General features: G+C 38.8%; 2 protein-coding genes across 3 annotated transcripts in view; both read left to right on the top strand.

Moving 5' to 3' along the window:
- LOC131065075 (uncharacterized) overlaps nucleotides 1–16,136 on the top strand; it is a 75,925-nt gene extending 59,789 nt beyond the window's left edge. For both annotated transcript variants that reach the window (XM_057999479.2, XM_057999478.2), the window contains 3 exons: nucleotides 15,003–15,167; nucleotides 15,317–15,368; nucleotides 15,515–16,136. In XM_057999479.2, the coding sequence (XP_057855462.1) occupies nucleotides 15,003–15,167; nucleotides 15,317–15,368; nucleotides 15,515–15,607 (310 nt within the window). In that variant the 3' untranslated portion in view covers nucleotides 15,608–16,136. The remainder of the gene's footprint in view (nucleotides 1–15,002; nucleotides 15,168–15,316; nucleotides 15,369–15,514) is intronic.
- LOC131065074 (uncharacterized) lies at nucleotides 255–1,515 on the top strand. Its single transcript, XM_059216546.1, has 2 exons — nucleotides 255–986; nucleotides 1,100–1,515. Exon 1 carries the CDS (start codon nucleotides 256–258, stop codon nucleotides 910–912), a length of 657 nt encoding a protein of 218 aa, XP_059072529.1. The 5' UTR covers nucleotide 255; the 3' UTR covers nucleotides 913–986; nucleotides 1,100–1,515.
- Nucleotides 16,137–16,362: the final 226 nt, after the last annotated feature.

Genomic DNA, 16,362 nt, shown 5'->3' with positions numbered 1-16,362 from the left:
TCCTAGGTAGTCTAAATCATTTCTAAGTTATTTGCACAAGATTTAACACTAGATTTGACAAGTTTTGTTGAATTTTCACAATTTTTTTGAAGAATCTAGTTTTCAAAAAAAAATTCAAACCTCTTTAAAAAAAAAAAAAAACTTCGAATGATGTCTAAATTTATTTAAACTAATGTAGATAGTTTGCTAAATTGTTTAACTAAAATGTTAATTTTTTTTTTCACTTTGTATGTGTAGGTTAAGTAAGCATTAATCATGGCAAGGGAGCCATGGCCACTAGATCCACGCCCATCTGGATATATAGGCACCCGTCCTAGAGGTTCTAGAGATGGGGCATGGAGGTATGCCTATGAGGGACCCAATCTTGGGTCAGTTATATGCATAAAGTGTGAGAAAATACTTCGTGGAGGCATCAACCGCCTCAAATACCACCTTGCAAGAATAGATAGGCATGATGCTAGAGCATGCCCTGGGACCAATGAAGAAATAAAAAGACAAATGAATGCCCTACTTGTAGCTGGGGAAGAGAAGAAATTGCAAAGGGAGAGGGCAAAGCTAGCCATGAGATCAGCCATAGCTGAATCTCAAGGTGTTTCTGTTGACCTTGAAGAGGAACAAGAAGCTCTTGAGGGCATAGTGGGCTCTCGGCGTGGCCCACGTATCTGCAAACCCACCATCACCTCGCCCATTGCTTCTGCTTCCTCTAGTAGAGTACCTGGCACTGTTCCACTTCCATCACCACAATCAGGGTCCATAGGTGATTATTTTGTGCCTAGGAACACACCTGGAGCACAACCATCATTAGAGGCCACTCGATGGAATAAAGAGGTACATGACAAAACTGACATTGCAGTAGCTGATTTTTTGTACTTCAACAACATTGCATTCAATGTGGCGGAGAATGCTTATTGACTGAATTTGGTGACTGCTATGACAGTTTCAGGAAAGGGGTACAAGGCCCCTTCTCGCAGGGATTTGAGTGGGAGGTTAGTAAATTACTACATAGTCCACTTGATTTCATTTTTAATTATTTTTTAGATTTCTTGTTTATTAAATCAAAATTGTGTACTAAGACCTAATTTCACTTTGCACTTAACAGGTTGCTCACAAATGCAGTTGCTAGGGCAAGAGAAGTGATGGAGGATCAAAAAATTGAATGGGCAAATTATGGCTGCACCATTCTTTCTGATGGGTGGACAGATGGCAAAAACCGCACCATCATCAATTTTTTGCTTGCTTGCAAGGAGAATGTAGTGTTCTTGAAATCTGTTGATGCCTCTAGCAAGATGAAAAATGCAGAAACATTGGCTGGAATGTTGGAGCATGTTGTCATGGAGGTGGGGGTAGAGAATTTGGTGCAAATCATCACAGATAATGTAGCAACATATGTGTCAGCAGGTAGAATCCTTTTAAATTATCACCTTTAGGCATTAGCAATATTTTCATTTGTTGTGGCTTTGTTTTACTTGGTTGCATATTTCTTAAGAATAAATTCTTCTTTTGCAGGAAGAATCCTCCAAGAGAGGCACCCCACTCTTTTTTGGACATCTTGTGCAGCACATGTCCTTGACCTTCTTTTGGAGGACATAGGAAAACTTGAGTGGGTGACTCCAGTTGTGGAAGATGCAAGGAGGATCACCAAATATATTTACAATCACCCTTGGGTTCTAAATTTGATGAGATAGCACACCCAAGGGAAAGATTTGGTGAGAGCTGGTGTCACAAGGTTTGCAACGATTTTCTTGACATTGCAAAGCCTTCCTGCTGCATTGACTTCTTTGAAACAAATGTTTGTGAGTGGAGAATGGCTTAACTCACCTTATTCAAAGAAGCCTGAAGGAGAGGCTGTCGCATGCATAGTCTTCGACAACCAATTTGCACAAAGGGCTTCAGAGATTGTGAAGGTTGCTACTTCAAAACTTTAATTTTTAAATTTTAGTTATTCTTGATTCAAGTCTCTCATTACTAATTTGTAACTTCATTATTTAAATTTTAATCTTTTTGTAATTTGTATTTTTCAATTGTACGTGTCAGAGCCCTTGGTTCGAGTTCTTCGCTTGGTGGATGGGGATAAAACCCCAATGGGATATCTTTATGAGGCCATGGATAGGGCCAAGGAGTCTGTCAAAAATTACTACAAGGGGGATAGGCTCAAATTTGATCCCATTTGAGAAATTGTTGATAGGAGGTGGAACAATCAGCTCCACCAACCCATTCATGCAGCAAGGTACTTCCTCAACCCTCATTTTAGGTTCGGGGGTTCTTACTCAGATTCGAATGGAGAAGTCATGGAGGGCCTCAATACATGCATTGAGAGGATGGTACCTGATGTTGAGGAGAGAGACCTCATTGTGAGTGAGCTCCAAAATTATGAGGGAGGAATGGGTAACCTATTCTCTTCAGAGCTAGCTAGGAGAGGAAGAACCACTCAAACCCCAGGTATAACATTTGCCATTTGGATTTTGGGATCTAAAGACAAATGATTGATAAATTATGTTTTTTCTTTTCTCTTTGCTTTCTAACTTTTCCATTTTATTTACTTTGCAGATGCTTGGTGGCAAAATTGACGTGGAAACACCCCACATCTCAAAAAATTCGCCCTCAGAGTCTTATGTCAGCCTTGCAGTTCATCCAATTGTGAGCACAATTGGAGCTTGTTTGAAGCAATCCACACGAAGAAGAAGAGCAAGTTAGCACAGAAATGGCTCAATGACCTTGTCTACGTGCAATATAATTTTCGATTGCGCATAAGGAAGGTAGAGGAACTAGAAGGTGGTCCAATTGACTTGGATGATATAGATCCTTACAGTGATTGGATATCACAGGAGCAGCCTCCATTGTTTTCTGACATTGACATCACTGATTTGGAGAGGCAGGCTATGGAGGAGGGGGGTGGATTTGGTTTCAGGCTGGATGACATTGAGGAGGATGAGGATTAGGATTCATTGCCAGTGCCAGAAGTAGGTGGAGACATAGCTTCATCCAGGATGGAGGATGAGTCTCAATCAGCCATACCGAGCGAGGAGGCACAGTCACGCCCACAACAGACTTATACGACTAGACAGTCTAGACCCTCTAGTTCTACCTCTCCCCAAATTTTTGCTAGAGTTGCGAAGAGGAAGTTGTAATTGTAATTTGTAATGATGTATTTACTTTTGTTTTTACAAAAACTATTTAGTAATTTACTATTTTCCTTCCAGGCTTCTAGCCATCAGCATTCCTCATGAGGATGCGATTTTGTAGACACTTTGCATTTAAATATATCTAGAATCAGCTTGTTTCTTTTGTGTTATCATTTATTGACTCATTGGATGCATCTTCTCATTAAATTTTGCAAAAAAAATGCATTTTTTACTAAGTTTAAGTGTGTTTTTAAGTTGCCGAGTTTTGGCGAGTGTTTCCCGAGTTTTCCCCGAGTTTTTTTCCTAGGGGCTTGGCAAGTCGAACTGAGTCGCGAGTAGTTCAACTATGCTTTAGACCTTAAGAAATAAATCCAAGTCTTCCTAGAGTAGTCATCTATGAAAGTTACATAATACAAACATCCACTTAGGGATGGAATTGACATTGGACCACATAAATTTGAATGTACAAGATCTAGAATTTCTTTAGACCTACATTCACTGCTATGAAAAGGACTCTTAATATTTTTACCCATAACACAACCTTTACAAGTACCATCATGTACATGATTAAGTTTAGGAATACCTTTTACCATCTTCTCCAGTGATGGAAGAGCCCTAAAATGAAGATGTCCAAGTCTTCTGTGCCAAAGTTCGCTGGAACTGGAAGAATCATGAAGAAGGGCTTGGACTGGAAGAGTGGAGAGCTTATACAAACTCTCATGACGATTTCCAATCACACGAGCAGTCTTGATGCTGGAGTTCTTTGGCCATGCTAGGACTCTTCCTTCAAAAAATGCAATTTGATAGCCCTTATCCTCCAAGGTTGAAATAGACACAAGGTTTCTCTTGATCCCCAACACGAACAAAACATCACTTAGGTGTAGTGAGACTCTAGATTCAAGGTTTAGAGATGTAGCACCAAATCCTCTTACTAAATAGCGTGCATCATCTCCAATGATAGCTTGAAGATTTGACTCCTTCTCCACCAAATGTGAAAGGTGCTCTCGATAGCCGGTGATATGTCTAGAGGCTCCACTATCAATCAACCAGGTATCACTGGCCGTAGGAACATTGCTTGATAATGCTGATATGAAAAGAAAACCATTGGAGTTATCTTCAGTCTCCTTCTTAGATGAGACTTGATTGATGTTTGCCCCTTGATGCTTTGGTCTTGTCAAACAATCCTTTGCATAGTGACCAAACTTGTCACATCTAAAGCATTGGATGCAAGAGAGATCTTTCTTCTTCTTCTTCTTAGAATCAGGTGCGAAATCTAATTTCTGATCTCTATTCCTTTTGAAGTTGCGTTTCTTGGTAGATTGAGTGGCAAGAACATGAGTTTCTTCATTTTGAGAACTTTTGATAATTCCCCTAGCCACCAATCTTGATTCTTCTTGAGTGCAATCTGCACAAAGTCGATCAAACTTAGGTAATTTGGATCTTCCACTTATGCTTTGGATAAATGGCTCCCATGAATGAGGAAGGCCATTCAAGGCTAGCATGACAAGGTCTTTATCAATCACTTGATCTCCAATTGCGCTTAGTTGATCTCTTAATTCTGAAATTTTCATGAAGAATGATATAACTGATTCTCTTTCTTCCATTTTTATTTGGTGGAGTTGTTGCCTCAAGGCAAGAGCCCTACTTGTGTTGTTAATCTCATTTAAACCCTCCAAGGACTTGAACATATATCTCGCAGTTGCCATCTTGGAGATAAGCACCAAATGATCCCTCACGGAGTCGATTGATATCTTCTTTGCTTTGATGGCATTTTTCTTAAATTGAAGCTTCTCCTCATGATCTTCAAGTTCGGATAAATCCTTTTCCTCCACAAATTGAAGAAGATCATTTTCTTTAAGTGCAATGAGCACTCTAAACTTCCATGAGGTGAACTTAGATGCCCCTTCAAGCCTATCCTCGACTTTAAGACCGTTCACCATTTTCGAGGCCTAGTAGAAACTTCTTGAAGTAGAGAGAGAGGAGAGATACTTAGAAGCTGTAGAAAATATGATCACAATCTTTCTTTCAACCTGACTCTGATACCATGTTAATTTTTAGTAATCAGATTAGATAAATTATAATTCACACAATTGCACAGTTATTATCTTGGGAAAACCTTCCTCTTGAAGGTAGAAAAACCCAGCAACAAAGTTTCTTATTTTATTTGTAAATTCACAAGATGCCTTTACAATAATTTCACTTCAACTCTTGAAGCAAAATCACCGATTGAAGAGACAAACCAATTTGCAATTCACAATATGTAAAAGATATGTCTGCTCTGCTGTAGATGTATATCGAATTGCTGAAGGATAAGCATGAACTGTTGGAGGAGAATCGGTTAGTATTAGGAAAATCCAGTTCCTCATTGGTAAAGTAGTTGCAAGAACCAGCTTTCATAGAAAGTATGTAAGGCCCCTTGATGAAACAACAACACAACGAACACTAGTGCTTATCCACAAGTAGAGAACCTACATATTAGAATCTTGGAGTTGCTTCGATTGATCCTTAGGCGAAATCTTCAGCATTCGGGGAAGCTTTGTTCAAGAGAGGATAAGGTACCTTTGGGTATTTTATTCTGTGTTTGATCGTGTATAAAAGACACATCAACAGTAAAGGGCCTAATCAACTACTTATGAGGGCAACTACAAGCATCTTCCATATTGCACTTTGTACATTTGATATTAGATAAGATCTTTGAAAGGATGCCTATAAAACTAGAAATTACATATATGTCGATCCATAACCCATTATATTAATTTAGCATAAGAAGCTAAATTAACATATTACAATGTATAGCAACATTTCTATTTATCGGAAGGGCATACTTGTCGAAGAAGAACTATTGATGGTCGACAAAAACCACAAGGAATAGGTGCTTGATAAGAGGGAAATTCGAAATGGTGGCTCCACAAAATGTCCCACTCGCCTTGTAGTGTCGAAGGTAACCAGGTAGTGACCTCGAACGGATTTGTCAAAGGAGATAGCAGAGGCTGAATATTTGGAGAGACTCGAGCTCTTTCCCTGTGCAGATCACCAAAACCCCCCAAAATTCTGTTTGACATACATGTTTACCTTCGATCATGTGAAAATTGCAAAAAAACTCCTCCACAAAACAATTTGGCCTTCATTCTTCCATTGACCGTGGGATAGCTAAGATTTCCCCTTCCTCTGGCATGTTGGATAATACACCTCCAATTATATTGCGCTGGAGTTCTTGGTCGCCATCTGAAGTACGCTCTCCTTAAACAATCGTGGCACCAACTGGGGCTTCAACCAAATTGGGGAGGACGTTGAGGTTAGGGACTGCACTATGTGAAGAAGCACCTGGGATTTGGTGGCTAGTGAGGTGGGTGGTCTCAATATTCTTGAGGAGCAGTAACAGTGCATCAACTTTTCTCCATGGTCTGTCAATCAAATCCGGATCCAAAACCTTGTGATACTTCTCAATTGCAAATTGAAGATAGTGCCGACTTCTTTTCTCCAGTGTTTCTTTGATGTTGTCATACAATGATACATACGCATGGCCGTTCAACAACAATTGTCTTGCAAACAAACCCCCCACTTCTGCATGTCCATTCCAAAGATCATAGCTTTGGACAACCCTAAGCAACTTGTTTCCTGGTATGTAGATTTCTCAAAACACTCTCTGAGAAATTTCCTCTAGCAAATCCAGTGATTGCAATAAATCTAGGGCATTTGATAGGAAGATAGAAACCAACTGTGAGGGGAAGATGATTCTGTTTGATTGAGGAAATAGGACTTCTTCCCCAATTCCTCTTAATGTTTCTTCGTACCTACACATTTGCCACCATGAAGATCTGGTCGAGGTCATCATCCGAGATGTGGCTTGAAAATGGCTTTTCCCAGCTAGCAACCTATTGATGTGTATTTTGTACACAACCAAACACAGAATAAAATACCTAAAGGTACCTTATCCTCTCTTGAATAAAGTCTCCGAATGTTGAAGATGTCGCGAAAAGGATCAATCGGGATGACTTCAAGGTTCTTTGTTGTAGGATCTCTACGTGTGGATAAGCTCTCCGTGGTATGATGTGATTTGCTGGGATCACAAGAGGACTTACACTTGACGACCTAAATGTCTGATTTGCTGGAATCACGAGTCCTATTTACTAACTGGAAGACAAACAAATGGCAAAAGATGCAAGGTTTGGGAAGTCTACTCTACTACCTAGAATGCGAGAAGATGGATGAATAACTAGGTGGAGTCCTACTGGGCTGGGTCTCACCATCAGGCTTGAACAATTCGACACCAGCTCAATGCGATCTTCTAAGGGGTGCTTCCAATATGTTCAAATCGTACACCATCAGACACTGATCACCATTCAAGGTAATGCATGAACAATAGACATGTAACGACTTAAGATTAAGCTCATTTTGTTCCAGTTGACCACGCAAGGCACACTTACCATCAGCAAGAGGCTAGTGGTTTGGATTAGACGGATTCCACATAGGTGTATTCAACAATTTCCTTCATTCGATCTAATCATCTACCATCTAGAATTGAAGATTCAACAAGAAACCATGCATATTGCAAGAAACGACACACTTCACCATTACTTCAATGAAAATGGAGTTTATTTACAATCAATGACAACAATTTCTTGCCTTGTCCTCCTATTCTACTCTAATTGCTATTCTATCAATTGACTACTCACCTTCTAACTATTGACTAACTATTTTCTATTCCTTCTTCTATTAGCCTTTACAAATGAAGAGTCGGGGCTTATATAGTGCCCTTAATACAATTCAATGGCTAAGATCAATCTGAGATCAATGGCCAAGATTCTACAAGGAAAACCCTAATTAGGGTTTGTTACAACAAACTCAATTTTGACCAATGAAATAATTGTATTAATTGGACACATGTCTTCTTTGGAAAATTCGACCAATGGATAGTTGGGGTAGGTACATCGAAGTTTGTGCCACCTCCCATGAGTTAGGTACATTGAATCTGGACATGCTGAGGTGGACCAACCCGACTGGAGGAGTGATGACTGGGATGCCACCTTATTCTAACACTTGGAACTTGGTAGATATCCAATTTGGTGATGCTGAGAAGCTAGCTTTAATTAACTCTTTTGAAACTATCTGCTTCTTCAACGAACCCTTGCTCTGACTTATTTTGTCTTTGATGTGCAGGATAATGATGTACCTCGTCTTGGAATGCTGGATTGGAAGAGGTCGCCCTTATCCTTGCTCGATCTTCTTGGAGGAGACCGTCCTTGATCTGGCTTGATTTTCTTTGATGAGTGTCTGCCAAGTAATAGATCTTCCGACTCCGGGCCGCCATTTGATGTCTACACAAAAATTCCAAAATTCGTCTTTAAGCATTATATCTTAAAATGTAGAAATTAAGACTCTCCAAAGGGAAAATTCAAGATATTGATTAGGAAATTTCATGATAAATCTAGAATTCTTCATTTCCTAATTAATTAATCAACAAAATCAAACTCTCAAGTCTTAGACTTATTTTCAAAAATTGCTATGAAATTAAAACAAGCCTTGACGGAGAATATCAAAATGATTTCCATACCTTCTCTTGAGTACTTAACTCTAAGACCTTCGAAAATGATGAAAGAAGACTAGATTTTGCTAGACAAGGTTTAGATTGTAGTCTTCCCTTGGATGAATTACGCCTCCATTAGTCTTCAAAAGAGCTCTACCTTCCACTAGCTTCTTCAAAATCAGGAAATTCGCCTTCAGATACCTTCCAAAATCTGGAAATTATCCTTCAATCCAGCAAGAAATTTGCCTCTCCAATTTGCTCCTCAATTTCGCACTTAGAAGGATGAATGAATGATTTGAAACTTAAAGCAATACTCCCCCATTATATAGAGCGCTCACCCTAATCAACCATGAGGGCGACCTAGCAAATAAGCCTTAGAATAAAATAAAAACCACTAAGAAGAAGGCCGACTTGACAAATAAAGGCAAATAACAAATATTGAGCACCCAACTTAATTTTTTCATTTTCAAAATTAATTTCAATGCCTCCAAGGGGAATTTTTTATTTATTTCAAGGCCTAAAAATTAATTTATTAAATTGTCAATGCCTTAATAAATGCGAATTTAATTTATCCTTTCCAAAGGCTTCGAAGTTAGCAATTTTGGGGGATTTGAGGAACATCAATGATTGATCAAGGCCTCAATGAAGATTGACAATAATTTCGCCCCGGACCCTTAGCAAGGGTCAGGAGCAATTTTCCAAATTAGGCCTTAAATATCCTATTTTTGCAAATCCAAAATATCACCAAGGCACTCCAAATGGCATCTTTTACTGGAATTTGGGTTTGATTTCACTTGAATTTTGGAAGAAAAGTGCATTTAGGATTTTTTCGCCCTGGACTCTTAGCAAGGGTCAGGAGCGATTTTTCAAATTTGTGCTTACTCCTTCATCAACTTTTCTTGAATCCACCCTTCAAGGCTAGGCAAAGGTCTTCTTCTTCCACTCCATCCAAGCTTGGTTCGTTCCTGCAAGGCAAAATAGGGGATTTTCAAATTTTCGCCCTGGACCCTCAGCAAGGGCCAGGAGTGATTTTTCTTCCCTTGCTTAGAATCATCAAGTTTTGGAAGCAAATCCTTATTCATCATGTTTTTTGAAGGCCATTTTCACCCTAGTGCATCCTTGCCTTAGCCAAAACTCAAAGGAAATAGGTTGATTTTGCAATTTTTGCCCTGGGCCCTTAGTAAGGGTCAGGAGCGAATTTTGCAATCTAGACTCAAAATGTTTCATTTTTCATCTTGAAAACTCTTTGACATTCCAAAACTAAGCAAAAACATCCCCCATAAAATTTTCGCCCTGGACCCTCAGCAAGGGTCAAGAGCGATTTTACCTTTGTTGCCCAAAATTCATCATCTTTAATGCTTTCCAACCTTTCAAAGGCAATAAGAATGTCCAAGCTTCCCTCCAAGGTACCCTGCACATCACAATTTAGCCAAATTTAGTGAAAAATAAGCTCCAATAAGATTTTCGCTCTGGACCCTCAGCAAGGGCCAGGAGCGAAATTCACAATCTAGGCTAGATTGCTCAATCCCTTAGTTTCAAACCACTTCACAGGGCGAGGTAAGATCATTTTCAAGGCCAGAAACAAGGTTTCAAGCTCAAACAAGGTGGCAAATGAAGTTTATAATGAATTTCGCTCTGGACCCTCAGCAAGGGTCAAGAGCGAAATTCCTAATCTTGGCCAAAATCCATCTTTTTTTCAAGGTTTTCAAACATTTCCAACTTTCCCTTCAAAATGCCTTGCAAGTCAAAATTTGGTCAAATAAGGCAAGAAATGAGTCCTAGATTGATTTTTGCCCTGGACCCTCTGGAAGGGTCAGGGGCGAGATTCGCTTTGGACCTCCTGAGAGGGTCCGGAGCGAAATTCGCTTTGGACCCTCAGGAAGGGTCAGGAGTGAAATTTGACTTTTTGAACTCTCCGTCAGGATAATTTTATGGAATATAACATTTAAGTATAAGAAAGACTTATACTTTAAGTTATATTCCATATATACTTTCAGGATGTTTGAGAGTGGTTTCAGACCACTAGGAGTTATATTGCAAAATCTAGTTTTTGGAGGATTCTTCAATTTTCCAGACTTAGTCAAATTTCAGGATCAGGACATTCCAGATTTAGCCAAATTTCAGGATCAGGACATCACTCAAGCAGGACCTGCTATCCAGGTGATCCCCTTGGCGACACTTGAAAGCTAAAGGCTAACAGACAAAACCCTAAAAGACCTAAAAAACAAACCCTAGAAAGCAAAAAGAAGGGGTCCCCATTTGCAATGGGGCGATGTGTGAAATGGTCACAACACAACCCCGAGGTTGATCCTGTAGTTTTTGCGGCAGATACTCCATTTCTTAGAAGCGATGGTCTCTATAGAATCCTTCACAACGCTCTTTGTGAAATACCAGGCTGAACTAGAATTGTGAATTGAAGCAAGAAAGTTTGGATATAAAAAGAGGAATGTACATGCTAAGGACACACGCTACCTGTTTGGTAACAATGATTAGGACCTACCTCCGATTGTAAAGTTATGATGCAAACACAAGTCTCCATAGGGCATAATCTAACAGAGGATAATAAGCCATGAATGTATATTGAAGTTCGTGCAAACCCGTATGCTTCTGCCTATATTTAAATGATTTAAATGCTTTGTTTTGTATAACGGACTCAATCCATAGTTTTTAAGTATCCGATGATTTGTCTAATCTAGGCCATCTCTAAAAAGGCAATATTTCCATTATGTGCAATCGAAATTGAATTTACTTTACTTGCCTCATCAAATATCTAATTTATTTGCTGTTTTTATCGTATAACATGTCAACATTTATGTGAGAGTCCTGTTTTCCTACCTTCGACATGTTTTATTGATGAGAGAATTGTGTGTCGAGAGTTCTTTTGCTTTGAGTTAATTCTGGCTCATTTGCCAGATTATTTGCCAATGTCTTCCTTAAGGATTTGGTTGAGATAAGGAAATAGTTTGATATCAGTATTCCCTTTAATTAACTCGACCTCATGATGATCACAACCCATGTTTGCTAGCCCATCCACCAATTTGTTGCCCTCTCTGAATGTGTGTGAAATGATATATGGTTCAAAGGAGTTCCGAATGTTCCAAATTTGCTGGAGAACATAACTAATATGCCAATTCGAGGATCTCCTTGATTTGCATGCATTAATGATTAAGGAGGAGTCACCTTCAATGTGTATTCTCTGTATCCTCATTTTCTTTGCTAGTGAAACCCCGAGTAGGAGAGATTGGGCTTCTGCTAGATTGTTTGTTCCATGCGGTAGTGAAGAGGATTTGAAGGCTAGTAGCTCCTCTGAATGATTCCTAGTGCTAATTCCTGCTCCCGAATCTCCCGGATTACCCTCGAGGCTCTATCAAAGTTAAGCTTTACAAAATCAGTTTGAGGGGGTTGCCAAACTGAGAGCTGATTACCCTTGACTGGTAGGCATAAACCCTTCCATTTTTTCATTAATTCCCCATCCCATGAAGTGAATAATGCATCACTTTTTTGGTGTTTCTGAACATATGTGTTTACTAGTTCAGTGACCGATTTATCCATTTCATGAAAAACTCTCTATTGCTGAGATATACTGTCTAAAAATCCTCTTGTTGCGTTCCCACCATATTGACCATAAGACTATAGCCGGTATAACTGTCCATATGCATGAGAAGGAGGATGATTTGTGGATAATGGGCCAGGTTTGAAAAAGTTCCCAAATTGTAGATGGTAGGGGCATAGAAAGTTATAATTTTTTACATAACAAAAGACCAACACTGATTTGCAAAGGGGCATTGGATAAATAAGTGGTCCACAATTTCAATATCCTGGTCGCACATAACACATTTAAATTCTTGTGCTATTTGAAGTTTGGCAAGCTTATCACTAGTGAGGATTCTTTTCTTTAGTGCCAACCAAGAGAAGCACCCTGCCTTTGGCATGACTGCATTATTCCAACAAAAGAAGAAGACTCTGTGGTAATGCTGTTGATTTGTCAAATGTTTGAGTGCTAAATATCCATTTTGAACTATGTAGTTTCCATTCACAGATGGGGCCCATATGATTTCATCTTTCTTATTTGTCCTTCCTCTAGCTCAGAACTTACATTTACAACAGGTAATCCCAATCTTCACTGAGAAATGGGGACACAAGTTAATTACCTATGTAAGTCAAGCTACTCTTTACTCAGGGAAAATCATTTGGAAGGACATAAATGAAGTTGAAATTGAAAAGGAGCCCAAAAAGCTTCAATTTGTATAATAACAGATATAGGGGCTTTAAGGACTGAAATGTAGTAGTTGGGAATGGCTGTTAAGACAGATTTAACAAGTAGGATCCGACCTTCAAAAGATAGCCATCTAGCCTTCCAAGAGGATATGTTCTTGATTCTTTCAATCACATTGGTCCAGTAAGAAATCCTATTAGTTCCCATGAAGAGAGGTATACCCAGATATGTACTCGGTAAGTCATCTGTCTTGAAGCCAATGATTTTAATGCTTTTTCTCTTCAAGAGAGCCTTGGTATTGAGAATATATAAGGTGGATTTTTGTGTGTTTATCTTCTGCCCCGATACCGATGTGTTAACTCTAGAACTTTCTTCATTTGGCTAGCTTCTTGGACTGAAGATTTGGCATATAACAATGTATCATCAGCAAAGAGAGAGTGTGTTACACAAATGGGTGTGTTTGGTAGATGTATCCCCTGCCAAAGACCCTTGTTATGATTGGATTTGATCAACCTGGTGAAGGATTCTGCCATAATGATAAATAGGAACAAAAATAGGGGATCTCCTTGTCTCACTCCTTGAGTAGCTGCAAAGAAGCCTGCTGGAGTTCCATTTATGAATACTGAAAAGTGAGCTCCTGAGATACATGCTTTTATCCATTTGCACCAGCTATCCGAGAACCCAAACTTATCTAAAACCTTTAGTTGGAAACTCCAATTTACTTTATCATAAGCTTTCATCATATCAATTTTAGCAATGAAAGTTGGTATATTTGAGGTGTTCACTGAATGTAGGACCTCATGTGTGATTAATGCCCCTTCAACTGTTTCCTTTCCGGGTACAAAACCACCTTGTTCTGAAGAAAATGGCCTTGGTGATGATCTTGTAAATAGTATTGCACAAGGAGATAGGCCTGAATTCAGCAAATGTTTTGGGTTCCTTCACTTTTGGTAGAATGGCAATGTTGGTGGTATTGAAGTTTTTGAGTACTGCTTTGCTTTTCCTCGACTCTTCAATTGCTGCTAGTAGGTCTGAGCCTAAAACATCCCAACATTTCTGGAAGAATAGGGCAGTGAAGCCATCTGGTCTTGGGGCTTTATCTGCAGCTAATGAGAAAACTACTTTTTTAACTTCTTCGATTGTAAAAGGCTTCATTAGATCTGCATTATCTTGATGTGTGATCAATTGTGGAATGCCATTCAAAATTTTTGTTACATCTTTATTAGGGACTGAGCAAGTTGTATTGGCTGGAGCTAAGAGATTTTTGAAGAAAGTAACCCCTTTCATTCTGGATGTCTGCTGCATTCGTTAATGTACATCCTATATTAATATCATTAATAGTGAATATTGTTGAGGCTGCTCACCTAGACTTAGCAGATGCATGAAAAAGCTTTGTATTCTTGTCTCCTTTTAGCCATAACTCCCTGGATTTATTCCTCCAATATATTTCCTCTCTCTTGCATAATTCTTCCCAAGTTTCTTGAAGCTGTTTCTGTTTCTCATATGTGGTTGAGTCAAGTCCATGTGCGATTATTTGCTTTTGAATATCTGATAATTTCATATGTGGTTTCTTGCACAATAATTTCTTGCTTGTTGTGCACTCGGGATGCCCATGATTGTAATTCAGATTGGAAATAGTGGATGAGGAGCCCATGGCAACGGTAAGAAGTCGGTCGATGGCCACTATCTATAGTCAGGCGGGCCGGATCTATACTCCATATAGACCCCAACGAGCGGGTGTGCATTCATGGGGGGCTTGCTCTTGTTCCTTATTTATTTGAATGCTACAATATTTCAATCCTCTTTAGATATGTAATTAGCAAGCTACAGGATTAAATATCCATCTTGGTTTATGGATAAGAATATGTTTGACATGAACTATTAAAATACTTTATGAGTTATGAAATATGTTATCTTTAACCTGAGCATTAATTTGTTTTTTGGATGGGAACTAGTCAATATGAAATTAATTTAAAGCAGTAGTTCTTGGTAAAGTTTCCGAGCTTTTATTGACTAATTTTCTTGTCAGACGCACGTGAATTTCAAACTAGGGAGTGGTGGGTTTCTATTGGTGTTAGTTATAATTTGTCTTTTTCAAGTCATATTTAAGGTGTTTTTTTGCCTTTTTTTGGTGCAGAACAGCATTGAATCTTGGGTTGTTGTGTGTAGCATGTGACACCATTATTTTTATATATCTAGCATTTTGGGTGAGAGACATGGTCAAAGTTGATAACAGATGGGAAATATCGTCTCCTGCTGCTATCCTTACAGCGACTGTAATCGGACTCCTAGCATTTTTCCTGTGAGTTTATTTTACATCCCAATTTTTTTGTGCAGTGTTTCTTTAATATAGAGTAATTTTGCTTCAATACTTACGATTTAGGTTTAAAATATTGTGTGCAACTTGAAGTCTGCATGAAATGAAATTTGGTTGGCTGCTATGCTCTGCAGGCTTTGCTTGGCTTTATGGCCAATCTGGAGACTCTTAACGTTGCCACTTTTGGTAACATCCCTGTCCAATACTTGAGCTTGATTAAAGCAAAAAGAGCTTTTTTGGTGCACTTTATTATTATGTAACATGTCCTTTTGGTTGAGCTTCTGGTTTGCACTGTAACTACATGCTATATATTTTTCTTTTCTTTGTGGCAGTTCACACTATTCATGGCTTTTGTGGTTATATCTCCATATATTCCACCATATGTAAAAATGAAACCAGCCTCAGACATACTTCGCTTGGATTAAAGGGATTAATTGCTTGGAATATACAATGAAAAGTAGCCCAAGATTACTTCCTCCAACTACTGCAAGGAAGAATGAGGTGAAAGTGTGTCTAAGGCTTGAGGCATGACTTGGGATAATTTGTCACTTTATCTTGCAGATAATATTTACAGAAGTATAAATTTGTGACCTTAACTTGTAGTGGCAGTGGTTCACTTTTCATTCTCAGCCACAAGTGTGAATGAAAAGTGAAGCTCCTCCACAGTATGCAGCATACTCGACAAACCTTTTCAACAAAGGGTGATTACATGATGGATTTGTTTGCCTTTTACAGTAGTAGTCATTGTCTTCACATGTGTGTTAGACCTAATTTTGTGGTTTCTCATCAATCCAGAACATTTACAAGTCACAGAAGTTGCCATAATTCCTAATTACTATACTTTTATGCCCTTCATATCTATCTAGGTATTTCTCTGAATGGCATGATTGACATGGTATCATGCTCTGACATATGGCTGAATTTTCTTGTCAATATGTTGAAATGGTTTCCCTCCTTTTATTGTTTTCTAGATGTTTTTGGCTTTTCACTTTTATGCTTCATGACTTCTTCGAGTACTTTTCTTATCCTTCCTTCAGTAACTTCATTACTAAGAGGGAGCATTTCATAGCGAGCTGCAAATACATGTTCTTTGTCTTGAATTGCACTTTGCAGAAATTTGTCAAACCTTGCTCTTGGATATGAATTGCTTCTGCCAGAAAGCTGGAGGATTTAATAATTG

This window comes from Cryptomeria japonica, chromosome 1 (assembly GCF_030272615.1).
Source record: "Cryptomeria japonica chromosome 1, Sugi_1.0, whole genome shotgun sequence".
Taxonomy (NCBI): domain Eukaryota; kingdom Viridiplantae; phylum Streptophyta; class Pinopsida; order Cupressales; family Cupressaceae; genus Cryptomeria; species Cryptomeria japonica.
The sequence above is the reverse complement of the archived record's forward strand: the minus strand, read 5'-3'. Positions and strand labels throughout refer to the sequence as shown.

Coding starts and splice junctions, on each gene's coding strand:
- LOC131065074 (XM_059216546.1), top strand. CDS start 256: ATGGCAAGGGAGCCATGGCCACTAGATCCACGCCCATCTGGATATATA.